This window comes from Passer domesticus, chromosome 5 (assembly GCF_036417665.1).
Source record: "Passer domesticus isolate bPasDom1 chromosome 5, bPasDom1.hap1, whole genome shotgun sequence".
In the NCBI taxonomy this organism is placed as follows: domain Eukaryota; kingdom Metazoa; phylum Chordata; class Aves; order Passeriformes; family Passeridae; genus Passer; species Passer domesticus.
In genome coordinates, this window is record NC_087478.1 from 74,724,511 (window position 1) to 74,748,645 (window position 24,135).

Genomic DNA, 24,135 nt, shown 5'->3' on the forward strand with positions numbered 1-24,135 from the left:
AATGTCTATTAATTTTTTACCCTGTTTTTTTTTTCCTTCTCATATTAACTTAAATGGTGCTGGTGTGTTCAGAGTTGTCAGTTTTCTCACTTGTTAAAAGCTTGGGTCATTTCTGCCCACTGCTCTGGGGGAAGTTTTGATTAAACCTACAATTCCATTTAGCACTCCCATTCCTGTTCAAGTGGTGGTGTGTGATCTCTTTTTAATCCTAATGCTGTAGTTTTATATAGTTTCAATCTCAGTCTTTTAGAGGTTTTGAGTACTCCTTACATTTACTCTAAGTAATAGCTTGGTGATACCAGGACCACGTTCTTGGAGTCCTGCCTGGAGTAAAAGGATTCTGCAGGTTCAGCTGGAGCTCTGCCAAGCTCCTGGTGCTGCTGTAGTGGGATGGCATCCACACTGGAAGAAGATCTTGTCTTGTGCAGATGGAAATCCAGAACATCCTACTGGTGAACCTGCCATCCCTACAGCATGTTGGGACTAGTCATGTTTCTGGTGACATTTTGTCAGCTGAAGGCTTTTGTCATTCAGGGAAGAGATTTTTTTCCCCCCCTGCCAGATCATTAAAACTGCATTTTACTAACTTGTGCTGAATTTGCATGTGGGTTTGGCAAACCAGCCAACTGAAGTAGCCTGTCTGTCATGTCAGCACAGCTCTGCTCTTCAGCCAGGTGCAAATCTAAAGTGGTTAGTTCCCAATGGCTTCATCCAATGTTGCTACTATCAACAGACACATAAATTTGGGGTTTTGTTCCCCCTCTACCACTCTACTGAGGGTTTATTCCCATCTCCTCGGGAAGGGAATGGGTGCATATGGTTGTAAATATTACATTTATCTTAAAATTTAGATTTTTTAAAAAACTTTTTGGTATAGACTTCAAAGTGAGCTTTCTAGAAAGTCTACATAAAGTCCCTTCAAGCAGTGGAGTTGACATGCTCAAAGACACATGAGGAAATTTAATGGTGGCTTTGGGTCTGGGGGGGAAGGGTGGTTCTGTGTCCTCCCTCATTTCTTGCCATATCCTCCTTTATGCCTGTCAGAAGGCCTGTCAGAAGCTCTGTGTGGCTGCTCTTACCTAACTTGTTCTGGTACTGAAGTTCATCAATATTTCTGTCTTTTTCTTCTTTTCTGTCATGTATAGCACTTTCTACACACACTTTGTACCTATGCTGGAATAGCTTGCTTTTTGACTATTGTGACCATTAGTGACCATTACATATTTCTGTTTTCTGCTCAACCCTTAAATACTTAATCCCCTCATAAATGTTGAGAACATAGTGCCTTACTCTTAGTTAATCAACTTTTTTTCCATCTTCTTCTGCTGTGTCAGTCCTGACTTAATCCATCTTGAGCTTACCTTTTGTCAGCACCCTGTGTGGGAGAGGCCCTTGCAAAGAAACCTCTTTTTGCTTTCTAGTTATTATTATCTAGTTCCTGATATCAAATTTAATTGCACTCTTTAATTTTTGTGCATAAGCTCTTAGGATTTTTCTTACATCTGATGCTTTTTGTTCTTCTAAAGTTTTTTTTTCCCTTTTTTCCTTTTTTTCTATCTGCTGTCACTTACACTGCTTTCTGTTTCTTTACCAAGGCTTTGATTCACATTTTTCTGGGATATGCTCATTTGGCCTGTGTAACCTCAAGAAAATGTTACCATTTCAACATAATGACTCTTTTCTTTCATGGCTTCCTGTTCCCTTTCCTTGTGAAGTGGTATGTATACCTTCCACAACTTCCAGACTCAGCTGGGAGCTAAACACGCAGCTTTTCATTTCCTCTCCTTTCTCAAACTGAGGATCTTTTGGACCCACCAGCGGTGCCTAAACCACCATTTCTGAAACACAGCAGTATGGCAGGGGTTTTGGTGGGAGCTCTTCCAGGAATGTGGTGAACTGGTTGTGTTATGGGCACTGTCATTCAGCAGTGAGCTGATGCAAACAGTGACCTGCCTTTCCAACTTATTGTAAGATCCTTCCAGTGAAGAGCAGGGGAAAAGCTTATTTTCCTATTGCCAGGTAAAGAACAAACACAGAACAAAAAATGTCCCTTGGCATGACCTGCAGTGCTTCAATGGCTAAATTGAAATGTAGATTCTCCATCAAATGAAATTCCTCTTGTGCTTGGCATGGTGTTCCCCTTACTTCCTTCTCTAAACAGAATTGGCTGGACCCTTCCCCCTTTTCCACAGTAACTGTGTGATTCCTTGTTTCTTTTGTGGGAATTGCAAGAGCTCTGATGTTTTTCTGAATTAAAGATGCCAGATTCGTAGTGATTTCTTCCTCCTTCCTGTTGTTGCTCCCCTCCTCCCGTGATGGACTCTCTTGGGAGTTGGTTTGTTCTTTTTCCCCTAGGAGAAGAGGTTACCTCATCAGTTCTCATGGCAGCTTATGGTTCCTTGTGGACAGAGGGCTTCAGCTGGCTTCAGTGCCATTCACCAGTGGAGCTAAGGAAGGCTGGGCTAAGTAGAGAAGTAGAGTGCACTCTCTGCTTCTGTGTCAGCTGTGTTCATTTCACTTTCCTTCTGGATAGGTTTCCATTTTGAGATACACTCTGTCTCTGTCTGACACGGCATCTCTGCAGCCACAAAATTGTTATGAAACGCTGAACACAGAGACCTTGCTATCAAAATACTCGTTTCTTCATCTTGTTTTGATCACTGTTGTGAAATGGAATGATTGAATGATTCTACTCCAGAAGTAGAGAAAAGGTATTGGAGCTTGCATCTTTTTTGTGCAAAATAATGCTGTCTTGAGACCCAATTATTAAAAAATAAGTTGTAATGAAAATATCCTAAAATCCTCAGCTTTAGCTTGGTTGTATCAAATACTTGGTAAAACTCCAAAGTGGTAAATAACTTAGTTATTTTCTTTGTGGAGTACTAATCTTGTTTGCTTTGGCATGTAAAACCAAAGACACAGCTTATTTTTACTTAGTGTTCACTTTTTTTAGCGTATCCCTTCCCTACAGTATTAAAGAGATTTATTACAGAACCCAGGAGGCCAGTCACAGACCATGGACTGCTGTGTTTGGTGGTCTCAGAGGCAAAGTGTGCACCTAGGCAGTTCTGGTCAGCACAAATAGTCTTAGTACTGATGCCAAAGTCCTTGCAGACAGTTCAGCAAATAATGGTTTGGAGGGAGTGTGACAAAGGTAACAGTCTCATGTTGTTTCATATGGCTTAAGAAGAAAATAAAGATGCATCTGGTCTAAGAACAGGTCTGAAAAATTACATTTGTTGCAGTGTGTAGGTGTGAGCAGTGTAGTTAAGGCAAAAAGAACTACAGTGCTACTAGAGAAGAAATCATGTGCCTCGGTGAGCATTTCTCATTCTTCTGTCTTGTTTGAAGTGTTTTAGGATGAAGTATAAAAATGAGAAGAACTCTAACTTCAATGTAGAAATCTGGGGAGAAATCCATCACATAAAATGGTGTAAGAGAAGAAAACTGAAAAAGGGGAACCCGTTGGCTGTAGCAGGTAGCTGAATTCCTTCAGGAGGGTACTGGAATTTTTTTGAACATGCACTGACTTGATTTGAAGGTGAAAACATTAGCTAGTGTTGCATTTTTCTAGGCTGGCCATCAGTTAATCATGTTTTCTTTCTGTCACTGCTTTTATTGCAACATGTGGTGCTTAAAATCCAGGAGAAAGTGTAATGACATCTTAAGTTGCCTGTCTTCTCAGTTACTTTTGTTAAAAGCAAGAATTTATTTTTGTTGATGATGCCAACAGTTGACATGCACAAGATGACATTTTCAAAGTAAGTCTTTAACAAATAAACCCACATTTTTTCTGTAATTTCTGGTATAAATACCTGTCTTTCTGCTTTTTCTCTTGAGACTGTATTACTAGCAGTACTGGTTTTCTTAACATGTGGTTAGGTTTGCCGTAGAGGTTTTAACAGAGCTAAATTTTGAGACATCCAGTCTAAGATGAGATGAGCTGTCAAGGTGATTGGTTTACACCTGATGGTTCCTGACAATCCCTAAAACATTTAATGTAAACTTGCTTTTTCTCTATCAGGACAAATCCCTTGACCACTATTGTTGGTAGGTTATCTTGGGAACTTAGTGCACATGGTGTGTGTTGAATGGAGATTTATTTTCAGGGTGCTGGTTTGCTCAGAAAACTCAAAGCTACAACAAGTGGCCAAGTCTTCTAATTGAACTTTCAGATCTTTTGGTGTGTCTTTTTGGGTGACAATATGTAATCCTGGGTGTTCACTGAACTGTTTGTATATGATGCCACAGATTTATTTATCTCTTAGTGAGGATGTCAACCTCAAACAAGTAAGCTATATTTATAGTTTTATAGCAGATTAAATAACTCCTCTGGATTCAAAAATTAAAATCAAATCACAGTTGATCATGATGACAATATAAATAGGGTAACAAAATTACCAGACCTTCCAGGAAGCTTAATCTCTTGTTCTTTATGCTTTAGTTGAAATCTGTGAATCATAAAAGGTGGCCCAGTGTTGCTCTGCTCCTTCATAACTATTTAACTTTAAGGTTTTCTTAATTGTTGTGAGACAATCAAAAGATGCTATCTCAGCAAACTGCTGGCAGTGTTTCCTCCAGGCTGCTCTCTTTGTGGAGTTTCAAATGTTTCTGCCATGGTGGATGCATCACCATTCCTGCTTGGGGCATTGGTAGTCTAGAGGTGGATTTTGCAATTTTGTCTGTGTCTGAAACTGCTGGTAATCTAATTGCTGGCTTCAGACAGGGAACTTGCTCCTTAGAAAAGCTTTCTCAGGGATAGACCTGAATGCATTTGAATGTCTGAAAAACCCAGGGGTGGGGTGGAGTACCCAGGGAATTGCCTTTAGCCTTGCTGGATAGATATACAGCCTGTGAAAGGCCTCAGGAGGATTTGACCATGCCTTAAAAATACAAAAAGAAGGCACCCATATTTGAATTCTTAGTCTGGTTCTCTGTGACCATTTATCCCTAAAAAGAAACATGAGTTCCAAGTCAGTAAATCTTTCACTTGATGTCAGTTGTTCACCAAAAGAATTTTGGATATAACTATGATTTTTTCAAGCTAGACACATAAAAGACACTTACCTAGACTATTCCTTGCCCCATGTGGGAGCCACTGTTTTAAGGTAGGTGTTACATGCAGTAGTAGGTGCCAAGTGTAGTGGAACAGTCCATTGTACTGCACATCTTGGTTGAGTTGGGACAGGGTGAGTGTTTTTTTACCTGCTCTTCAAGCTGGTGAACTTTGTCTATTTATTCCTTTTGGAAGAAAGACCTCAAATGCTTTTAAGCAGCTCATGCAGAGAAGGATCATGCTTTTTCTGTGGTTGCAAGGTGCTGGTGGCAAGGGTATTTTCATTGGGCTGGCAGAGAGAGAAGCTGATGTTCTTGGGTATATCTGTGCTACTTAAATACTTTGAAGTAGGGCAGTTTCTCTGGGGAGTCCTTTTCTTCTTTGAAAGGGGATAAAGGTACAGAAAGAGATAGTTTCTTCCCTGCTGCTTTCTTCATACCTGAAGCAGAGTTGCTCTGGCTCTAAAATTGTCATTAATCTCCCTAAGAATACTTTTATTTACTGTAATTGCCTGTACAGTTTGACAAGATTAGCAAAGCATGGAGAGCACTTGCTACTGTTAGTTTTTTCTTTTAATGACAGTGTTCTTTGGATTTGGCACAGTCTGTCTGCTGCAAACTCCTGAAGTAAAAACAGTGAGGGCTTGGCAAGCAGCACAGCTCTAGCAGGAGGATGTTTGGGCCAAGGACTCGTAGCCACGCTCTTACCTTTTTGCATGAGATTTTCTTCAAGGGGAATGCAAAGGAGATGGGACTGTGGTTAAATAATTACTCCTTGTTTAAGGGAACAGCCCTGAGGAAGGTGCTCATGTAATGAGCATCCCTATTGTGCTGTGTAAGAACAATGACACTGTGCTGAGACTGTGAGCAATCATCACGCTGGGCTGGTTCATACCTGATTCTACAGTCCTGTGCTGAAAAGCACTATTGACTTCAATTTTACCTCAAACACACCAAAAATCCATGGCAGTCCAGCATGTGGGACAATACTGTACTTCAGACTGTGCAGCAGGACTTTGGACCTTCATGCCCAGGCACCATCCATTTGTACCAGTGGAGTGGGAATTCTGTGTGGCCAAGTTCCCTTTTCCCATCCAAGCAGTGCATACGGTGTTTAAAACCAAAGGTGTATCCTGGGAAATACTGTACATTTCACAGATTAATATCTGGTGGCTGGGTTGATCTTCTTGGAGCACTAGGGTATTTTTCCTCTCCTTCAGTTATTCCAGCATACTTCTCACTCAATCCCATACGCAGCCCCTGCTGTCTGCAGCAACTTCTTTGTGCTAGTGGCAAGTTTAATTTCCATTCCTTACACTCTTTGTGTATCTGAGGAGGAGCAATAACACAAGCTTAGAGATCTCTGCTTTGTCCAGTGCTTGGTACTGTAATGGCAGCAATTGTTGAACAAATCATTCTGGACGTGCCACTTTGGGATGGTGCAGCTTGAGATGCTCAGCGTGGTCCATCTGCCCTACATTGTGGATTGCCATGGAGAAAAAAATTAGCTTGGGTATGTAAAGCTCTTTAGCTGTGCCATGAGGTGAGCTTGCACAAATAAACCCTGCTTTTTATCAAGGCTGGTTTGAGCACTACACTGGTGGTTTGGCTCAGAGGCAGCTCATGAATCTTAGGTTTAAGCATCTCCCCTGCATGCTGTCCCTGCTCTGAAGCATGCATGGAATATCAGAATAATTTATCTGCCAAAACCATTACCAAAACCTCTAAAACCTGCAGCCTCTTGCTTTTTCACTGAAATTCATGGATATGGCCTTAAGCATACCTTTGATGTCAGATGGTCTCCCTGCCAAACCTAGAGCTGGTTCTCAGTAAGGTCTTATGTGGTTAAGCTTTCAATAGAGTGCCAGAAAGCTAAACCTTGGCTTTAAGACTGTGCTTTAAGCTGATGGTGAGAACAAGTTTAGGAAGAATGTTTTAGTCCTGGATAGGCATTGTAGCCTAGACACATTTTCTTCTAGAACTAAGTAATAGGTTTTATTTATTTTGCCTCTTCCAAGGCAGTCTAATCTACATTAAAACATAGATGTTCTAAAGAATTATTTGGATTTGTGCTTGATCATTCCCATCTCCCAGGCTGTAGATTACTTGCCTTTGGAAGCACATGCCCCAGGCATTCCTGCTCTGACTTGAGCCCAGTGGTGAGGCTGCAGAGGAAGAAGCCTGAAGAGGGTGGGAGGAGCCCTTCTCCTTCCCCCCTTTCCTGGTGACCTCCGCTTCTGTGCGTGTGCTTAGCTCTCTTCCTGCACGTTTTGACCCATGCTAGAATCCTATCAGAAAGGGCAGTTGCAGGCAGGGATGAAGTCTTTGCTGGAAAAAATTTCTCACCTTAGTCTGCACATCTGAGGTGCTTTAGGTGTTCATTGGTAGGAATTGGTTCCTTTAACTCTGTGGTTCAAAGCACCAGGGTTAATCTTCTCATGCCACTTGCTGTTCCTGGGGAGAACCTAACTGCACACACCATTCCCAGGGCAAACCAGCTCCAGATAACATTTCTTTGCAATTCAAACAAAGTTTAAAAAATGAGCAAAATTACCCCAGGTAACAAACTCATCAACTCCATCTATCTCTGTCATGGCTTTATACAGGTAGATGTGCTTAATCTCACCTGCTATCTTTCTCACATATGCTTAAACTCACCTGCTGTCTTTGTCACTGCTACCGAAGTCAGCTTTGAACTTCAGGAGAAGAAAATTTGTTTTACTTTAAAAGACCTAAGTTTACTGTCTCCTCATCGCATTGCAGGATGAAACTTCTAGTTCTAGAATTTTGATTAATGCGCTTCATTTTAAGTTGTATCTGAAAATGGTCAAAGTTTTTCAGTAACTTGGAAAACACTTTAAAGGAAAGTAATTTTCCTATGGTGTTTTTGTGAGGGCTTTTATTTGTTTGGGTGGATTTTTGTTTGTTTCATTTTTCAGAAAATACAAACATTTTTGTATTTTCAAACAGGCTGCAAGAAGAGTTTGTAAGGAGAAGAATCTTTTCAATTTCAACTGACTTATTTGGAGAAGACAGGCAAGGTTTTAGGAACACAAACTTTGCTTAAATCTTGAAAAAAACTCCAGTGAATATAAAGCTAGGTCAAGTGTCAGTTAATAGCAATAAACAACTTTATAATCCAGGGAAAGGTTTGCTTATGGGAAAAATCTACCAAAAGTCTAGTAACTTCATGATGACTCGAGGATTTTCTTGTCTTGGTATTAACTCCAAGAATTTGGGTGGGGAGAGTGTCCTTTCTTTGAGGCTATCTTTTAGATTTCTTTCTGTCTTTTATCACATATTTCCAGTGGTGTGACTTCAGCCAGACAGTTTCCATAAGAATATGATTCACTGTGTAATTTATTACATGCTTTGGGATGTGCTTTGGACTTCTTTTCCTGTTTGGGAAGAGGGACAGGCTGGATGTGGAGATGTTTTGGAAGCCTTGGCTGCTGTTTCTGTGTCAGTGTATGTGAGGAAGGGCTTGTGCATTCTGGAGTTCGTGCCCTCCCTCTCCTTATCACTTCATATTAACCTCTCTCATAAAAGATATCACCTCTCCCTGCAAGGCTTGCCTTTCCTGTATCCTTGGGCACTTGCAGATGCAGCAGGAACAGCGGGGATCTGTTGGATATGCAGTTCTTGTGGACCACATCTGTTTGTTTTCTTTCATAAAGTACCTGGGGTTTACTGTGGGGCTCGAAATGACTGTGGGATGATGTCTCTTTTCCTGAGAGAGAGTGGGATGCTTTTGTAAGGAGGTTAAGGGTTCATGCAATAGCATTGTTGCATGAATATGTAATACAGGTTTGAACATACTGACATGATACTTTAAAATCTACCAAAAAACCCAAAATAAAATTGTCTGTGTAAGTTGTGAACATGACGTCATGAATGAGAGTGGGAGAGTCTGGGCTAGCATTACATCTCTCATAGCAGAGCCCCAAGAGAAATGCTTTAGCAGCATTAAAATGGCCACTTTTTCCTCTTTTCCTTCTGCTCCAGCTTAGTGTTTATAGGTAAAGTCTCTGCAGTGGGAAACACAGACTGTGTGCATCTTCACTGTAGCCAATGTTTAGTGACAGGCACAAACTTGAGTGAAATGGTGAGAACTGGGATTGCTAAGAACAAACTTGCAGGTGACCATTTTTAAACAGTGACCTGGTTTGTCGGGTTTTTTAACCTACCATTGTATTTCTAGAGGGCTTTCCTTTACTCTCACCTAAGAATTTTTGTGCTTTCATTTCAAAAGGATATTCACACAAAACCCCGATTGTGCCTGTTTGGGAGAATGTTCCCTGTTCAACCTGGCCTTGGACACTTGGGGCAGCCACAGCTTCTCTGGGCAACCTGTGCCAGGGCCTCACCACCCTCACAGGCAAGAATTTCTATTTCTTCTTAATATCTAATCTAAACCTATTCTCTTTCAGTTTGAAGCCATTTTCTCTTGTCCTATCACTACATGCACTTGTAAAAAGCCCTTCCCTGACTTTTTTGTAGGCCCCCTTTAATTGAAATTAGTTAAAAACACCTGTTCCCCACACCTTTTAGTGAGTGGTTCTCTTCTGGATGTTGTGAGGAAGCCGAGGCCTAAAATAGTAACCTGAATACAGACACATATTCCTAAACTTCTAGTTAGTAAAGTTAGAGAAAATAAAAAAATAGAGAAGGAAGGGGAAAAAAAAACTCCAAACTGTGTAGTACTTGACGGGAAGCCAGAGTAACTGCCTTGAAACTGGAGTGGCATGCCTGAGTCAGTGAAGTATGAGCTAAGAACCTGGCAGAAGCCTTTTGCACAAAGGAAGGTTGAGAGAGTCTCTCAGGAAGCCTGTGCGCTGCTAAATGTGGCATGTTTGAACATGAGACTGACATCATTGTGAGTTCATAGTAGTGAAAGAACAAAGTATCAGCCACAAATTAGACTGACCTAATTTTGAAGTCACTTATAAAAACTTAATAGCACAGTATCTTGCTTGTGCAAGCTGTTTATTTCTATCCCAACCTCTGACTACTTCATTTAAACTGCACGTTAACCCTGTAAACTATTAAAGGAGTTGTTCAGGAAGGTGGGGGGCGGGGGGTGTTTCAGGGGTGCTGCAGACTTCCTTCCTTGGCTCCTTTTCTACTCTGACCTCAGTTTTCACATAAAGGAAGTGATTAAGGACCACCCATCGTATACCTTCATCCTTCAGGATCAGTTTCTGGAGGTAAAAACCTCAGGACTGCTACCAAATCCCAGCTCATTCTTATTGGCTGCTCACATGCAGACTGGAAGTCTGTCTGCAAATTGCCAGAACACGTGCCAATGGTATCAGCAGGAGTGTATATAGAATGAGTAAACCATTATAAAACCAATCAGTATCATTTATTGATGTATCTGTGATTGTTGACCATGCATGGAACAAAACCAAGGAACCAATGCTTCTTCCTTTGCTGAATACTTAAGAAATACAAGGATCTTGCAGTTTGCAGATGATAAACTTCTTTCCAAGTATTTTAGTTGGCTCTGCATGCCCAAAGTTGATCCATTCTGTTGATGTATTACTTCAGTTTTAGCAGAAATATTATAAGCTCTCCAGGCTTGGGATTACTACACAACAGTCAGTGCCTTTCTAGTTGCTTTTTAAAGGACTGTAAAACAAGACACCTCTACAGATTCTGAAGAAATGTAACATCTTATTTATAGTTTTGTACAGAGCTGTGCATACACATCAAATGGGATAATACGGGTGTATCTTAAGGGAGTATATTTTGTTTCTCTTTGATAATCAGAATTCTGTTATAAACCAGAGACGTTGCTATAAAACATTTCTTGTTGACCCTGGTCCTTGAGTAACATGCCTATCAGATAATAACAACATAATTTACTCCCTTGGTTTGGTATTGTGCATTTTTCCCCTTCAAAATTACAAAAATCCTGGTCCCTTTTGGTTCTTGCCCACTACATAAAATGGTGGTCGCATTTTGTCAGCTGCTCTTGAGGGGGCTTCTTATTTGGTGGTTAGATACTTTCCATCCTCTACCTCAGGCAGGAGCACCTGAAGGGCACCTACAAGAGATGTTACAAGGGCATGGAGTGACAGGACAAGGGGGAATGGCTACAAACTGACAGAGGACAGGGTGTGTTTAGGTATTGGGAAGAAATTCTTCCTTGTGAGGTTGGGGAGGCCCTGGCACAGGTTGCCCAGAGAAGCTGTGGCTGCCCCCCTCCAAGACCAGGTTGGGCAGGGCTTGGAGCAACCTGGGATAGTGGAAGTGAAATGAAATGGACTTTAAGGTCCCTTCCAACCAAACCATTCTTTGACTCTGTAATTCTACTTCAGTGGTAATGTTTGTAGTGATGCAAGAGGTACAGCTGGGGAACAGAAGCCATCCTCTGCCCTCCTTCTCCCATTGTGCAGATCTGAGTGGCTTCTCTTTTCAGCCATGTGGTTACCATGTTAGAAATGCGATTTTGGCACTACTTCAGGTTTGCTATAACATGATTCAAATGCAAAGAAACATTTTGGGTCCTTTGGGAAAGACACCAGAGCACGTGACTGGGATCATAGCTCAGTGAGGTACCATGACTCTTGCTTCTTCTCTTTCTGATTGAGGCCCTGTTGGTGCCATCTTGTCAGTTGAATTAATATTTGAAAGCAATTTTAATAAGCAAGCCATCATAATTACCTTTGTGGGTACAAATTAGGTATGAAAACATGCTCTGTTCCCAGAGTGTGAGCTGTTAGTAGTCAAACACTATGGTGAGAGCTTTGAGTCACAATCATCTGGATGTAGGGCTTTGTTAATTTGTTTTCTGTGCCTCATCTGCAATTCAGCCATCACCCCATATCATAGCCTGAACCACTCAGTACTCTGAACAGCCCAGAATGGGAGGCCTCTTAGCAGGATTACTACAACTGTTTAATTTCTGGGAATGTATAACAACTTGATTTATTTCCGCCTGTTAATTGCGAGCCGTTGCTGTACAGCATATTCCTCAAAGTTTCCTTTTCTACTCCCACTTGCAGATAGCTGGGCTGTCCCATGTTTGTGCACTCACTGTTTTCCAGCATCTATTCTGTTTCCTTGCCATGTAAATGTCATTTAAGGAGAAACCCAATTAAATTTAACTGCTGTAATGAGTAGGACTGAGCTTACACATGTGTAATGTCAATGTTTTATTTGGCCCAGCCTTCCTTCTGAAGATGCTTCTGCATGCTTTTATCAGTATGTAGTGTACACTGGTGGCAATATTAATTTTGTCTAGAACATGCAGAGGGCTTTAAAATGAGTTTGACAACAGACTTTATTAACACTTTTATTAGGCTTTTTTTTTTAATTTCTAGATATTTCCCTGTACAGCTGACAGGACATGCATGCAGCACAGTGCAGCACTGTGTTTTCAGACACAAGCAGGAAGAAACAAAGTATTAATGTTGACAGTTAAAAAAAAAAAATTCCTTTCAAACTTTCTCATGCCCTGATGTGAAGGGGTTGAATGTGCATGTTGCCTTCCGGGAGAACTGGTGTCATTTCCTCAAATGGGTGAAAGACCAGAACGTTTTAACCCACGTTGTTCCGTACCACGCAAGCAATTTACAAGTCTCTGTTCTTAAAGGAGATTGACTCATTTTAGTAATTCAGTTTAATTTAAGAGAAGAGTCAATAAAAAGTCTGCTGCAAGAAATTCATCCCTGCCTTGCCCAGAAGCTATTCTGATTAATTTCCCTAATAGAATTACCATCATTATCTTCTGTCTGTAATCCATCCTAGTCCTTGTTTGATGGTTTCAGATCCACCTTCTGTTTTTATCATACAGTGACCACGAAGTAGATCAGAGTTACCTTTTTTTAAATCTAGTTTTTGGCTCCTTATTTGCAGGGCCATATTATTTGGATGGCTCCCCCTCAAAGGCTCTCATTAGGGAGAATGCCTTATGTTTAAAAGTTAACCACTGTCTGAAGACTCTGAGATCCCATCTTACCCTCTTTCCTGGTAAGCCTTTTAAAGAAGTAGCATGGACTATTATAACAGCTGTGCTTGAAGTTTATTTAGCACTACTCTTCAGAGCACTCCTCTTTTTAATCTGTTTCTCAGCAAAAAGATGACCATGCAAAATACAGAAGTCACTGTTTGTGTTGGTCTGCAGAGCTGCAGAACAGGTGATTCAGAACATGCAGCTTGTGTAGGAAACCTTGGTGTGGTGAAAGATGCTGCTGTAAAGCACCTGTGTCCTACATGGGAAAGAAATGCTGGAATTGCAACAGTTTGAGATTTATGAATTAGTTCAACACTCTAAGTTTTTAATTGTGTTAATTTGTTTTCTTTGTGCCTTTGAAAGCTACCATACAGTTGCTGGTAGAGGGTGGCAGGTGTGGGCAATTGACCACAAATACACTATCAATCTTTGCCATTGGGTGTACAGGGCCAAAGTTGCACTCATGACGTGTTTTTTGGGGATAGGCAGTTGTCCTTCAGTTGTCCTTCAGTTTTAATTTGGTTTGTGAATTCATGTGTTATATGCTGTGGTTTTGGATTGGATCTCTTCAGATTTGGATTACATAGATAAGTGAAATAATTTTCTAACTTACTGTAAATTTTATAAATATTATACCAGATACTTCATACAAGATTAGATTTTTGGGAAAAAGAGGAAGGTGGTGATGTCTTTAGAGGGGTGCTGTCACATTTGACTGTTCCATCTCTCCCTGGCTTCTCTCTTGCTTGATTCTCTTCACTCTCTGCCACGGGAGGAATGCTCTGTGTGACCCCACTGGTTGGGTTTGTTTAGCTGCAGTTTAGGGAAGGCCCTGAGCAAGAGAGGAGAAAAAAAGGCTTCAATTTTTAATTCTGGAAAAGAGAAAAAGGTATTTAAATAAGGCCTGGAGGATTTCTTATTTGCCAGAAGTGAGTATAAAGACAAGTTTATATCCTTCTGTAACTCACCCTAATTGAAAGGATGTATATTTCTTTTTCTAAAGTCAGCAGAAAAATCCTGGCCTCTTAATGATGAAAGACTTTTTTTAAACTTTCTTCTAAGCACAAATAGCTGAAGTTTCCACTTTAAACTTGGGTGGCTCATTCATATTTCACTTAATGGTAATATGGTATCCTCTCTCTCTCTTCCCCTCCTTACCACCAAGACTGAAAAGGGGAGGGGGGGAATATAAAATGTTTCTGAAAATTACAGGAAATGTCTTTTCCTTAAAGAGCTTTGCCAGGGAATTTCCAAATATTCTTAATGCTTATGGCTGAAGTTGCAGCAGTTCAGTCTTCAATTATGAGTGGTTCCTGTTCTTAAAATGTGACACCTCCTTCCAGTAAACTGTGTTGAAATTAAGTATATGCTTTGTTTCTCATCTGCTCTTCAGCAGAATTAATCATTCCCTGTGGTGAAATGAGGGCTCCTGGGGGCTGCTTTAAACACTTGATTTACATGTATTTATTAAAGTGGGGAAAACAGAATGTAGTGTCCTGAGGTGAGAGGTGGTTTATTTGTAAGAGCATCGGAGAGGTGTGGCTGGCAGAAGGAGTCATGGCATGGCATGGATGGCACAGAGGGGCAGGTACTGGTGAGTGTGAAGGCTGCCTGACAGCTTTCAGGGGGACTTCAGGAGCTGCATGTGAGGCTCTGAGGAAAAAAAAGGGAGATGCTTTTTTGTCTCAGGACTTTGTTTCCTTGGGCTGTCACAAGGTGGTCTCAGATCATTGGGCCCTGTCTCTAGGCAGAGACTCATCAGTGCTGAGCATTAGTTTGGTGTCCATTTCTGGGATGAGATTAGAAAAAGGGATAGCAACAAGTACGATCAGTAGGATGGGTTTTCTTTTTGTTCTCTATTGCCTTCTGCCAGGCTTTTGCCACTGGATTATTGAAAGGAGAAAGGGAGGTCTGCAGAGCCTCTTCCTGGAGCAGGCAGAGGGAGGAAAAAGACCCAGCCCAATTTCAACAGCTCTTCTCATCCCCTCTCGGCCCTGCTGCTCTTGCACACATATGCCTACATACTAATGATGGAAGAGAGAGAATCTCCAGCCAGGGAAAAACACAGGGTCCCAGTCAAGAGATGAGCCTAGTGAGCAAAGCCTGTTCTGAGTTGTAACCTGAGTATTGTCTGAAGGGCTCTCACCCCATGTTCTACTGCTGCCATTTGCCTAAAGACAGAGAGGTGGTTGATCCCTGGAGTTCTTTTCCTTGTCAGATGCTGTGGGTTTTCAGGCTGTTCACCACAACATGCCCAGCCCTTTGCTGGGGTGGCTCTTCTCAGTTGTCACATCCTTTACTCCATGCTTCAGAGCCACTCCTGGATCTACAGCAAGGCACTGCTTGGCAATAATTTATTGTCATGGCTTATATCACAGTGATTAAGGGAAGCTGTCATCTCTTGGCATCCATGGTTTGAATTTTTGGTTTAGCTGCCCAGGAAACAGTTTGGAACTGACGCTGATGTGTTTATCTTTGCTTCCTTGTGTAAAAGTTGTAATGTAATTTGTTCCTGTTGGAACAGCAGGTGCTTTGGGTAGGAGTTGTATGGGTATGGCTGTGTGTAATGATTGGTGACACTAGTGTTACCAGTTTCCAGCGCTGGCTTTTTTAGAGTGTGGGGAGGTTGGCTTAATTACACAAATATCCTGTTTCATTGGTCTCTGTCCATGCAAAATATAGCTATATTCACACTTACTTGTGGCAATCTTTCACATTAATAGGTTCTGATCAAGAGACTGTGAATTTGTTTAATTCCGTGCAAATGCATCACTTTTAATGCTGAGTTGTACATTGATTTTCTAGCAGTGAGATGTGTCAAAGAGTTTGGAAGGCTGTCACTGGTTGGTTTTTGTTGGGGTATTTTACAGCATCTCCAACTTTTTTTTTTTATTTCAATTTAAAGATAGTAGAGGGATTTGCTGTGGTGGTTTTTTTCTCTTTTCTTTTAGAAAAGCAGTGTAGCATAAATTTCTGTTTTGGACCCATTCCATATAAATGAATGCCAGCATTCATAAATAACTTCTCACCTAGGTTTTCATGTGTTTGAGGGAGCTGTACAGCAAATGACTGCACTGAATGTGTAAAATCCATTTCCTGGTTTGGGTTGGGGGGTGTTTGTCTGGGTTTTTTTGCTGTTTTTAAATCTTGTAATAAGGATTTTATTACTGTTATTATTAATATTATTATTTTCCTGTGTTTAGGTAATTCCTTCTGCTGGCCTTTGTATGTGGACCACCTTCTGTCCTGTTCAGGCCATATAAATTTTGACTTAAATTTAGGTGAGTAACAACTTTTGACATGAAATAATAATGAATGAATAAATAATTCATACTCCAAAATTTCCCATTGCTTTGGCTTGGAAGTCATAGAGGGAGAACCATTTTTTAAAAAGTCCATTGACACTTTTCCTGGTTGTCTAGTGTCCCGGCCAATAGGAACCTAAAATGTAATGTATTATATAGTATGTGTTTGAAGCAGATGAAATAATCTTTCATTCTGGTTACCACAAATCTATATGCTGTGAACCTGCAGTGGAAAAGTATTTTGAAATGGAAAGAGCTTCTCACTCGATTGGATGGAGAAGGGAGTCCCCAGATGAAGTCTGAGTGTCTTTTGAATAGGGTGATGTAACATATCAACAGCAAGTTCTAATGCTTCCCAGGAGGCCATGTTCTGCCAGTCAGTTTTCCCTGCAGTCACATTTAATAAATGTTTATTGTTTCAGTGGGAATGTCCAAGAGATTGGTTATTTGGTGAAAGCAAATGATGATAACCTGGCTTATTGCTTAGAGATGGTGATGGTACATGGATGATATTTACAAGAACGTAGCAGATGTTTGAGAGCTATGCTGAGTAGGTCAGCAAAACGTGGTGGTTTGGTGTGCTTTTTGGTTTTATTTTGAAATAATATATTATTTCAAATATGATTATTTGTGTGGCAGAAAATATCTGTTATCTAAATGGAAGGTCCATTCCTCTTGCTTAGCCCAGCTGTCTCAGGTGCCAGTGGTAAAAATGTTGCTGAGCAGTAGGTGTAGAAATAGAGTGAGCTTAAAGATCTTAACTGGATGTCTTTTATGCAGTGTATTTGTGGGAGGTTGATTTCCTTTCTGACTCTCTCTGTGTCTGTTTTCACATTGGTGAGCACAAAGAAGTGGGGAGACTTTTCTTTAGGACTAGTAATCAAAGTTGAGTGATTAGTCAAGCAGGATGAAAGACAAGAGTACTAAACAGAAAATCCATCTTCATCTATGTTTTTTCCAATGCATTACACTTGCCTTTCTCATGATGGTAGAGTGTGTAATCTGAAATGTGTGTGGCTGGTGTTTCTACAAGGAAGAGAAAATTAATACTAAGAATTTTGACTGCAAATACAGGATAAAAGTACAGGTATGTTAAAATTAGGAGAAGAGGGAGCACTCATAGATAAGCTAGGGAAAACAAGTGAAAATTTTTAAACTGCTTTTTCTTTATGAACATGGTACATGAGTGGCATTTAAAAAAATTACAATCTACGTGTTTCTATTTAAATGACTTTCTCTGCTGCTGTCCAATCTTGCACCACAGTGAAGAGTGCTCAGAGGGTGCTGGAAACTGTCTGTTCTTCAACCTCCCTGCCAGGAAGCATGAGGATATTATGTGTTTATGAGATAGTGACACTTACTTGAATCATCCAAAAAGCCCAAGACACTTCATTCCCCTAAGCTGAGGGAATGACATGAGCCCTTGTTAACAGAGCTCTTTGAATTGATGAGCATTTCTTATCTCACTCCTATGTGTTCTGCACTATGGCAGGTAATACATATGCTTCTCTAACTTCAAATACTGTTTTTTTCCCCAGACTTTGCACTTTATTACACAGTTGTTAATCTCTGGAATTTACTGGCTTGCTTGCTGAATTCAAAAGAACAGCTATTCCTCACTTTCAATTAAAATTTTTATTTCCCTTGTGCTCCATAGACACTCTGTGTTTCTGAACACTGAGTAGCATCTTGAGCAAGGGCTGGACCTCTCCCAGATGTCACTTAGGTCTCTCGTAGCACTGGGAAAAGGAACTATCCAGAACACAATTTATTTCCATCTTTTTGAGACTGGTGAGGGAATGCTGTGCCTGTCATAGGTGTTGGCTGAGGGGAAAAGGTTCTTGCAGGAGTAGGAATTCACCCTGTGGTCCCTGGATCTGGAGTTCCTCTCTAGTTTGTGTACAGTTCTTTGTCCAGTATCATGTGTGTTTGTGGTAACAGGCTCTGGTGCTGGTGGTGTTGGCACCAGCTGTTGAACCACTGGCCACTCCCAGTAACACTGAAGCCAAATTGTGTCAGCCAGCAGTAGCTTGTGTCCTGCAGTTTGGGATGTTCTACATTTGCGTTGTAATTCAGCTTTTCAGTTTTTCTTTGACAAGGCTGCCCACCCTAAGAACCATGAAGAGGACTCTAGAGGATGATAATGTTTTTCTCATATGTACATGTGTTTGCCTGTTAAAAGTAGAAAAATACACAGTTTTAAAAAACCCAACTCTGTCAGGTGTTTCAGCTGAGTCCATAAAGGCTGCCCATCAGGACCTTGTTCAGGTGCTGTAAAGTGATTTTGTTGGAGTTTTGCATGACGTGGGAGCAATGCTGCAGGCTCCTGACAAAGCAGGCATTAGTGACGTAGCCACACATTTATGACAGCAAGGTTCAACTTCAAGGTTATCTTCTTACATGAGGTAGAAGTCTTTCAGAAATTGTAGCAAGGCTTTGAGAAGCTCTTTGCTAGTTCCTTAACTGGGGTAGAATTAGAGACTCTTGTTCTGAGAGTTTTTAAAACATATTCCTAACACATCTGCCTCTCATCCCCAGAAGTATTTGAAAGCTGTGTAGATGTGGAGCTTAGGGACATGGCTTAGTGGTGGACTTGGCAATGTTACTTTAACAGTTGGACTTAATGATCTTGGAGGTCTTTTCCAACCTAAATAATTCTGTGATTCTATATGAGCCAAAACCTGAGAACTCAAACAATCATCCTGTTGTGATGGAAAGGAATTGCTTGGAGTCAAAGCAATAGCAGTAGAAACTAAAGGAGTGCATACAAACTGAGTTTTAGTGACTGAAAAACCAAACACAACCACATAACCAAAAATGTGGCACTTGCTTATTTCACAGCATCTGAACCAGTTGGGATGGGGACAGCAATCCCTGAGGCAAGAGATCCTATAATTCTGTGGCAGTATTAAACATACATGTAAATATTAGTAATCCACTGTTGTTTGTGTGCAAGAGAGTAGGAGGATTGTTGGTTTGGTTCTTGGTCCAAACAATAAGGAAAAGCTGTAGAGGTACTGGGCAAGTGTAGAACAGATCTTTTTAGTTTCATAATGAGTTAGGTGTTTAATTTTCTTGTTTAAAAGTGCCAGTGTTGCAGTCCCTCTAGGAGGAAGCAGCTGTGCAGTGCTCCCAGTGGGTACATGAATCTGTGGGACAATCTCATGGCTCAATTATGGATCACTTTTCATAATCCTGATTTCAGCATGGAACCTTGTGACTAGGATGGCTTCCTAGCTTTAAGATCAGCAGCACAATGGCCTGTTTGGGGCAATGCTTTATATGGCATCATTTTATGAGCCACTATAATACCATTGAGGTCTAAGTCACAAGTAGAAAGAGCAGCCAAGAAATTTAATTTTATCTGTTTTACAAATGCATTAGAAATTAAACAGATGTTTCAATGCCTCATAGAAGCTGAATGTCCTGAAGTGCAGTCTTGAGGAATGGGATGAGTGCTCAAGTGTTTACCTAAAGCAAGAGGCTGCCAGTTCTTTAGATAGGTCCCAGGGAAGACTCCCAAATACTGATCATTTCAGAAACTCAGAGAATTAAAAGAAAAACCTGTACTTCATAAAATGTTGTTTCTCCCCAGCATCATTGAGATGTTCCTGTTAAAACAGGATTTCAGTTGCAATAAGTCAAGGTGATATTGCTGTTAAGTTTATTGCTTTCAAACCATGGGCAGAATCCTTTCAAGGTACTTGGTATGTTAAGGTAATAGGGATATTTTAAAGGATTCTTGACTGAAGCCCACTTGCCCTATGTTCCTTACATGCTCTTTACCCTGTCATCAGATATGTCTGGTTTGAGTTCTTCACAAGAGTCTTCTGAAACAAACTTCTGTTATATGAAAGTGAAGGCTGAGAAAGCAAACAGTAAGCTTTTAGAAGATAAGAAGCATACCCAAACTGAAAGTTGCAAATTAAAGATTAAATATTTCTAACAGCATCTGTTTTACAGTTCTGTACTTTCTCAGCTGCTATATTTTCCTGTTATTACTTGAGCTTTAAGTCAGCAATTTATCCATCAAAACAAACTGTCTAGTTCACGAACAAACTGTCTAGCTTGCAAAGGAGCTGGAGCCAATTCCCACTAGAGCCAGTGGAAAAGTTTTCATTGAGTTCAGTGGATTTGGTATGTGGCAACCTTTGAAGTGAATAAAAGAGAATCAAAATTTGTGACAGGACATGTTAAGAGAAATTTTTTAAATTGCAGAATACTATTTTCCTTGGGGGGCGGGGTGGAATTTGACATTACTATCAAGATTCCTCCCCCACCACCCCCTCTTGCAAAATGTCATTTTGATAAGCAATTGTCTTTTGATGCCTTCCTGAGACTAGTGTGTAATGACTGCTCTTTGAAGGGGAGCACACCTGCCAACCAGGTTCTTTAAAACATTTGATTAAAACTTTGTATACTATATTTTCCAGTATTTTTACTGTAGTTTAGAGCAATGTGCATTTCACTGATATATGCTTCCATTTATCTGGGCAAGCTTAACAGCACTGTCACAACAGCACTAAATCAGGACAAATGGAAGATCATATTTTGTCAAGCTAATGTCTGTCTATGTGGAAGCTGGTGTTTTTCTGTATTGCCACATGAAACTCATGTAACAACTTCCAGTTTCCTCTTTTGAGTTGTTAACATCAAGTTTGTACTTTTTCCAGAACGTATTTTGCTTAACATTGTGTAAATGTAGATTTGTACAATATATCTAAAGAGTAAAACATCTTCAGACCTGGGATTTCCCAGTGCCAAATGCAATTGGCCTGTTGGTATAACAGGGCTTTTAATATTAATCTACTGATAGTTAGAATTCATTACTTCTCTTGCAATTAAGGTAAATAACCATTTCAAATGGAAGCAGGAAGTCAACACTATAAAATCTAAGTTCAAATGTGAGCTAAATCCCCAAAGGACATAACCCCATGGTGGCTGCTTTCTGAGGAGTGTTCCTACAAGGACTTGTGCCATCAGAACGTGTTTTGGGACACTCTGAGGAGCCTAAGGGCAACTGTGAGGCAGTGCCACAACTGGGGGCTAAAGGTGTTGGGGTTTTACTGCTCTGCTGCTGCCACTGATGTTGTTCAGATGCTGTCAGGATCTAATTTTAGAGAAATATAGTTTGTTTCAAAGATTATTTAGCATGAGTTCTGGGGGTTACACACCTCACATAAGCATCACACAGCTCTTGGAAGAACAGAAGAGGAGTGCTCACTGCTTTACCTTCCAGTAGTGCGAGACCTTGTTCGTCTCTGGTGATTAATTCAAATAAAATGCCTGTGTCCTCATGTGGCATCTTGTCCTGGTTTCTATTCAAGCATTTTCCTCAGAGAGGTGGATGTAAGTTTGGTCCTTTCTTTTGTGTAGTTTCAGTTCCCCAACTTGCAGTGCTGTTTTGTGAAATATTTTCCAAGTCATTAAACTTTGAAATGTTTAATATTTAAAATGTTTAAGTGTTTTAAAAACAAATTTTACTTCTTACTAAGTGGTGCAGTGCTGAAATGCGTTTAAATAGTTCTGCTATTGAAAGGAATACCATGATTTAGGGCAGCATCTCTTAATTATGTTCTAACAAAGTCTTGTGAAGAGGCAGAGCTAGTGGCAACAAAAGTCTGCAATTAAGGCAGGGTATGTTGCCTGAAATACAAGATAATTGTCCAGGCAAGATGGTTGGAATGGATTCAGAGCCTGTAGTTGCCAATGCTCTTTCTAGGTGTTTGGCACATCCAGCAGAGGGGAGAACTCCTCAGGAATGTGTTTATTCCATGTATGGCCCACTGTACAGCTAAGCCTCACAGCTGAATGTTTTGTTCTGCGAAGTTTCATGGCCTCATCTGGTTTGTGTTTTGTGTTTTTTTCATCTTCCCCTTCTTACAGGCTCTCAATCTGGTGTAAAGCTGATGGGTGGGAGCAAAGGTAAAGAATGATGTAATGCAGCAGCAGCCAGAAAGCATCTTTTGTGTGAATTGTGAAATGGCCACTCCGTAGTCATGTCCCGATGAATCAGACGTGAGGGGCCGCTTTGTGGAGCCAACCCTTTGTACATCAACTGGAGCAGGAGGAGACGCTCGGCCCAACAGCTCTTTCTGAAAATGGATTTAACTTTTCTTTTGCCAGTCACTACCAGCATGACCTCATACACTTCTAGCACAATGGTGTGGCTAAGCCTTTGAGTACACAGCCATTACATCATCGCAGCAAATTAGAGAGGGCGGTGGGGAAAGAGGCCTCCTTGTTGTCATGGCCCATGAGATGATCAGGACCCAGCTCATTGTGGCCGAGAAGTTGGTGGCTTTGCTGGAGAGTGGGACAGAGAAGTTGCTGCTGATTGATAGCCGCCCTTTTGTGGAGTACAACACCTCCCACATCCTGGATGCCATCAACATCAACTGCTCCAAGCTCATGAAGCGCAGGCTGCAGCAGGACAAAGTTTTGATCACAGAGCTCATTCAGCATTCAGCAAAACACAAGGTAGGGGTCATTTTCCTCTTATTCCTTGTATTTGTTTAAAGGAGTGGCTGGAAAGCAACTTGTAATAATTTTTCCTTAAGTATTTAATTAAATTTTTTAAAAACCCCAACAAGATTAGAGGACTGAGTTTAGCTGAAATGTTACCTGATCAAAGATCATTGGGTTTATCATTGGGATTCTTTGTAGAATCAGTGACAGAATTAAGGGGAGGGATTTAGAAATTACTCAGAGTGTTCTCAGTATTCTTGTGTGTCTTGCAAAGCACAGTCTCTCAAATGTATGTAATTAAGGCAGAAAACATTCTCTCCTAAACTTTGAAGGATTCTTGGGGGTCTGTGGTGGTGGGGCTTGCTTAGCAAGTGGTCATTTGGTTTGCAAAGAAACTGCCTCTCTGTCAGTCCTGGCTCCTACTTGCTGTTTAAAGGGCTTTTCGTGGGGGTAGTTTGATGAATTTTGGTGTTTGTTTTGTTGTTTATTTGGGAGGAGGGGTGTGGTTTTCTCCAAATAGTGTTATCAGTGAAAAGAAAATAGCTATGCTATTTAAAATTAAGGCCTATCTCCGTGTGTGGAGGGGACATTGGGGGGTTTTATCCATTGACATTTGTTTCACATATTTTGGGTACAAAAATGTTCTTGCTTTGACATGTTAAAAATGAAACTTTTATGTAATATATAAAGTTGTGCAGGTTACCACAATGTGTGTGGCTTTGAGGCAGTTTAAGGTCTCTTTACTGTTTATGTACAAAACTTTCAGAAGCAGAAAGTGAGGCAGGACCATCTTCTCAAAAGCTCAGCTTTTAAACAAATTCACCAGCCTAGCTGAAGGTAGAGCAATTCACAAATGACTTAAAATTACCAAATGATAGAAATTTGTGGAGTGGGCTTCAACTTGCAGCAAATAATCAATTTACAAACTCTCCAGGGAATTAAATCTGAGAAGCTTATGAAGTATACAATAAAAACTGTTTAGTGAGCAAATGCATAAGAAATCTATATATCTGAACTGCTTTTACAGCAAATATGTGGGAACCCTGATGGAGGTGATAATGTGGTGCTTTTAATCATTTTCCTCCTTCCTGTTTTACTTTGAGTTCCTTGTGTTTCAGATTGAAATTGATTGCAAGCAGGAAGTGGTGGTGTATGACCAAAGTTCTAAAGATGTGACCTCTCTCTCATCTGACTGTTTTCTTACTGTGCTCCTGGGCAAACTGGAGAAGAATTTCAGCTCTGTGTATCTGCTTTCAGGTAAGATGTAACAAAAGAAACCCCTTTCAGGTGACATGTGCCAAAAGAAACCTCTGAAACACTTGAATAAAGAGAAGAAAGAAAATGCTG

General features: G+C 40.6%; 1 protein-coding gene across 4 annotated transcripts in view; it reads left to right on the forward strand.

The window, feature by feature from the left end:
- DUSP16 (dual specificity phosphatase 16) overlaps positions 1-24,135 on the forward strand; it is a 63,198-nt gene that overhangs the window by 12,666 nt on the left and 26,397 nt on the right. For 3 of the 4 annotated variants that reach the window (XM_064421097.1, XM_064421096.1, XM_064421099.1), the window contains exons 2-4: positions 16,219-16,296; positions 22,207-22,800; positions 23,892-24,045. In XM_064421097.1, the coding sequence (XP_064277167.1) occupies positions 22,570-22,800; positions 23,892-24,045 (385 nt within the window). In that variant the 5' untranslated portion in view covers positions 16,219-16,296; positions 22,207-22,569. The remainder of the gene's footprint in view (positions 1-16,218; positions 16,297-22,206; positions 22,801-23,891; positions 24,046-24,135) is intronic. The other variant, XM_064421100.1, reaches the window with a different exon arrangement.